This window comes from Lipotes vexillifer, unplaced genomic scaffold (genome assembly GCF_000442215.2).
Source record: "Lipotes vexillifer unplaced genomic scaffold, Lipotes_vexillifer_v1.1 scaffold1223, whole genome shotgun sequence".
Classification (NCBI taxonomy): Eukaryota; Metazoa; Chordata; class Mammalia; order Artiodactyla; family Lipotidae; genus Lipotes; species Lipotes vexillifer.
This window is the reverse complement of record NW_006795957.1, coordinates 624,870-629,820: the sequence shown is the minus strand read 5'-3', so window position 1 is coordinate 629,820 and position 4,951 is coordinate 624,870. Positions and strand designations below refer to the sequence as shown.

General features: G+C 58.6%; 1 protein-coding gene across 2 annotated transcripts in view; it reads right to left on the bottom strand.

The window, feature by feature from the left end:
- PPP1R12C (protein phosphatase 1 regulatory subunit 12C) overlaps positions 1 to 4,951 on the bottom strand; it is a 20,982-nt gene that overhangs the window by 13,828 nt on the left and 2,203 nt on the right. For both annotated transcript variants that reach the window (XM_007468027.1, XM_007468028.1), the window contains exons 2-3: positions 2,768 to 2,898; positions 2,573 to 2,691 (exon numbers count right to left, since the gene is read on the bottom strand). In XM_007468027.1, coding sequence (XP_007468089.1) covers positions 2,573 to 2,691; positions 2,768 to 2,898 — 250 coding nt within the window. The remainder of the gene's footprint in view (positions 1 to 2,572; positions 2,692 to 2,767; positions 2,899 to 4,951) is intronic.

Below are 4,951 nucleotides of genomic sequence, written 5' to 3'. Positions count from 1 at the left end.
AGCCGCTCCGCGGCATGTGGGATCTTCCCGGACCGGGGCACGAACCCGTGTCCCCTGCATCGGCAGGCAGACTCTCAACCACTGCGCCACCAGGGAAGCCATTCTTTTTTAAATTGTGGTAAAATACAGAGACTCTGCTGACCACACTCCACTGAGGCTTCCGTGTGAAGGCAAGCATCGCGGAGCCGTGGGGCAGGAGCCACCTGATTCCGGAGGCGGTGGCTGCAGTGCTGTTGGCAGGTGCCTCCCACCCCCAGCAGTGCAGCAGAGGGTCCTCCCAGTAGGACCACGGGCCTTTGTGCCTGGTCGGCCCTACAAGCCAACATCCCGCGACCTTCGCCCCGCAGAAGGGGAACATGCGCTGCTGTGAGGTGGTGATGTGAGCTCTGGGCACTTCCTGCAGAAACACACAGGATGCCCGAGAGATCACCCACCCCCTGGTGGCCTCCAAGCATTGCCCTGCAGACTACTTTTTTTTTTTAATTTTTAAATTTTATTTAATTTATCTTTTATACAGCAGGTTCTTATTAGTTATCTATTTTATACATATTAGTATATTATGTGTCCATCCCCATCTCAGACTACTTTTTAACTACGAAGGAAGGAAGATGCCTCCACGGTAGAGTCACCTGGGCAAGCCCCCGAACGAGGTTCAAGGTTAACATCACCAGTAACGGGGCAGAGAGACAGAGCCTGTCTCCCGGAGGGACTCACTGAGAAGTTCCTGCCAAAACTGCAGAACTGAAGAAACAGCCAGGTACAAGCTGAGGGACCTGTGTGTGAAACAAGGGAGGGTGAGGAGGGCGAAGGCTGATCCAGGTGGAGGGAGCTGGACGTGCCATGAGAACCAGGTGCAGGGAGAGACCCAGGGAGGTCCACCCCCAGAGGAGAGGGAGGGAGCACAGGCAATCATGCCAAAAAGTTAAAAACCCCTGAGTCCATACTTTACGATTCCATTTATACAAAACGTCCAGAACAGGCAAATCTAGAGACACAAAGCCAATGAGAGGGATGCAGGGCTGGGGATGACAGCTCAGGGGTGTGGGATTTCTCTTGGGGTGATCAAAATCATCTAAAATCGATGTGGGGACTTCCCTGGTGGCGCAGTGGTTAAGAATCTGCCTGCCAACGCAGGGGACATGGGTTCGGGCCCTGGTCCGGGAAGATCCCACATGCCGCGGAACAACCAAGCCCGAGCGCCACAACTACTGAGCCTGCACTCTAGAGCCCGCGTGCCACAACTACCAAGCCCGCGTGCTACAACTGCTTAAGCCCGCGCAGCCAAAACTAAATAAATAAAATAAAATTTTAAAAAATAATAAAAATTTAAAAAGTAAAATAAAATCAATGTGGTGATGGATGCACAACATTTAGTGTGAATACACTAAAAACAAACAAACACCAGATCGTACACTTCCAAAGGGTGAACTGCACACACTGTGAATTGTATCTCCATGAAGCTGCTGAAAAGCCCTGGTCAATCTCAGTGAAGGTCGTGTGGGCACTCATTGGACTGCTATCGAAACCTGCCTCTGAGTTTGAAGTTTTTTGAGATAAAAAGGTGGAGAAGGGGAGGGAGAAAACCCCGGTTCTGTCTTTCCTTCCCTTCCCACTCCCCTCCACCTGCACCAAAGCAGGGCTCCTGGACCTCAGCTGCCCACCTTGGCTCGCCCACCAGCACCTCCATACCCTGCGTGGCTCTCACGACCACCGACACACAGCTGCCCAAGGGCGGGCGCTTGTCCCTCCCACCCAGAGCCAAGCTGGCAGTCTGGGCGTCACCTCGGACACCCCGGCATCTACTTTTCACCAGCCTGCCTGCACCTCCTATGCAGCCCTCCAGACCTGCCAGGCCCACTGGCCCTGCGCTCACACCTTCCCACCCACTGAGCCCTGACCACCCGCGAGGCACTGCTGCCACCACCCTCACTCTGCGGATGGACAGTCGCCTCCACAGCTGGGCTGTGACCCAGGGCTCCGGCGGAAGACTGGGTGAAGCGGTGAAGCCGCTGGCCATCCCCCACCTGACCCGCCCCGCCCCGTGTCCTCCGCCCCCAGCTCAGCCAGGCAACAGCCTTCCCCACGCACCCTGCACACCAACTGGCCCCAGACGGCTATTTTTAGCGGGGCAAGGGGAAGGTGAGAACCTGCTAGAGGTAATACACACTCCCCCTAGAAAAATAAGCATGGCCAGACAGAGTTTTGAGGGGTCCTGGGCCCCATATTAAGGACACTGGGGCTCAGTGATCCTGAGCGCGGGACAGACCAGTTCCCCAGAAGCCTGTGCACTGCCCTACCCACACCCCAGCAAAATTCCTGAGACCACCTGCAATCGCATAACGAGCCCCTGGACAAGCCTCTTCCTCAACCTCCTCAGTCCCTCGAGGATAAAGTGACACTGCAGGCCAACAGTAGCCTGTGCTCTTATTCTGTGCCAAGCACTTCCTCCAATTACTCTGGATAACCCTGGGGGTAGGTACTCACACCCCGCTTCCCATGTAGGGACTGAGGCCCAGAAAGTCAGGGTCCTCGGGAACGGAGGGCCCACCCCGCAGCAGCCCCCAAGGCCCACCTCGGCGGGCAATCTCCACCTTCAGCAGCCCCTCCATGGCGTCAGACTCGGCCAGGTCCAGGGGCAGGTCCCCATCACTGTTCACCGCGGCGATGTTGGCCCCGTGGCTCAGTAGGTACCTGGGGGCAGGGCGAGGTCAGAGCGGAGGGGTCCGGGCCCGTTCTCATCAGGCCCCGCCCACCCTCCCCGCCTCACCTGGCGATGTCCAGGTAACCACAGGAGGCGGCCACATGCAGGGGTGTCCAGCCCTCGTTATCTGCCTGGTTCACCGTGGCACCCTGCTCCACCAGGAAGCGCACCACCTCCAGGTTCTCGTCGATGCAGGCCTGGGGGGCGGGTCAGGCTGTCACCTTCACCTGGTCCAGACCCTGCATGCCCTGCCGGCAGGAACCCCGGCAGGGACCGCTAGGCAGACGCAGGGCCAAGCGGCCCTGACAATCAAGGAGAAGACCCAGATGGCTCTGGAAAGCACCAACCCTGTTCCCGGAGGCCCCTCCAGCCACCCAGCTGTTTAAAACCCCCCAGCTTCCCAGTGGTTAGGTCAGCCAGGCATCTGGGGCTTACTGGAGACCATGAGAGGAGGAACTGGACAGAGAAGAGAGGGGGGGCTTCACATCCAGGTGTAGGAATCCTGAACGGTGCTTGTCAGATGAGACGCACCCACAGTCACTACTGAAGGATGAGGCTTCCAGTGATGAACCAAAGGGAGGAGGGCCAGCCCCTCCTCCCTCAGACCCAGGGGTCCAGGGCCCCCGCCCCTCCCTCAGATCCAACAGATACTCTACAAGAACTGACCATGGCCCTGCCTTGTACCTGGAGGGAAGACTGCTGGACCCCTGGGGCCCAAGGCTGTGCAGGACTGGTAAAGTCACCAGGTCCCTGGAAACCTGGGACAGAGTGAGGGTCCCGGGCAGGCCTCCTCCACTGGGAGACATGACTGAGTTAGCGTGTGCCGAGGACCTGGGGCCCGAGGAGAGGCAGCTCCCCTGCACCGAGGGTCTCCTAGGCACAGGGCGTTGCACCAAGGGGCTTCCACGGGCATCTTCCCCAATCCTATGGCTGTCAGGGTCCTGTTTGATGGAGGAAGAATCAAAGCTCCAGGAGACAAGCACTCACACCAAGTGGGGGCCAGAGAAGTGATTCAGCCCCGGGCGCGTATGGACACTGGGTGGGCACTGGGACCTGAGCAAGGGCTGAGGGATAGGAGTGGACCTGGACCCCCAGGTCCTCAGGGTAGATTAACCTCCAGCTCCCTCACCTCTCCAAAACCGTCCATCTGAAGAAGGGGGAGGGAGCTACAAGGGCCAAGAGCATGAAGTCATGGAAACTCAGGCTGTGAAAGGGGGGCCACACGTGCCCTGGGAACGGGATGAACTCTGGGCTCCGTTTATTTCCATTTGGTTGTCATGGTGATGGGGGAGGGGGGCAAGGAGGGAGATGGGCCTTTCCCTTTCAAGGACCTGGCCGGGCACAGGCATCCATGTGAAAGATGCCTGAGGCCTGGGCACCAGGGATCCAAGAAACTAGGCCCCCGGCCCCCCCGCCTCCCTCAGACTCAGGGGTCCAGACGCCCCCACCCCTCCCTGTTGAGAACTAAGAATCCTGGCTCACAGTCTTTCCTATTCCAGACCCCAGACCCCTGGCCACTAATTACAAGGTAATTTTAGGGAGGGGGTAGAATATACCAGCCTCGTCTAGCAGTTGACAAACCAGCCTGAGGTTGGGGCTGAGGCTCGAGAACTCCTAGGGACACGACCAGAGCAGGGAGCTGATGCCTGGGGACCTGCTCCATGCAGAACAGAAACCACAGCCGCAGGACTCACCCAGATGATGTGAGCAACTGTTCCGGTTTGCCTGTCTGGGGGTTTCCTGGGACCTGGGACTTGCAGTGCTAAAACCAGGCCAGTCTTGGGCAAACCAACACGAGTTGGTCACCAGACACCCAGACCTGACCCAAACCCCAGCACCCCTGATTGCTGGCTGTGTGACCCTAGGCGGGGACTTCCCCTCTCTGAACCTCAGATGCCCTAATCCTTCATGCCTCCTGCAAAGTCCTGGCAAGGGAGTTTACCGAGTGCTCGCCTGTAGCGGGAGTGGGAGAGGGATCCCACCTAACAGGCCCGGCCGGGGTGGTCTTCTGCAGGGTCTGGGCCAAGGGAGAGGGCGGGGAATGGGGCTTGGCCTGCAACGCAGGGCCAAGAACCCCTTCGGGAAGGTCTAGGGGAGCCAGGGGCAGGGACGATGGCGGAGGAAGGGGGACAATGAAACCTGAGGCCCCTTTCCTGGGCGTGCCAAGCTCTGAGACCCTCCGCTAGACGGAGAAAAATGTCCCAGAGAGCACTAGGGCCTCTGCAGGGCACAGGCCTGGGGGTAGGGAAA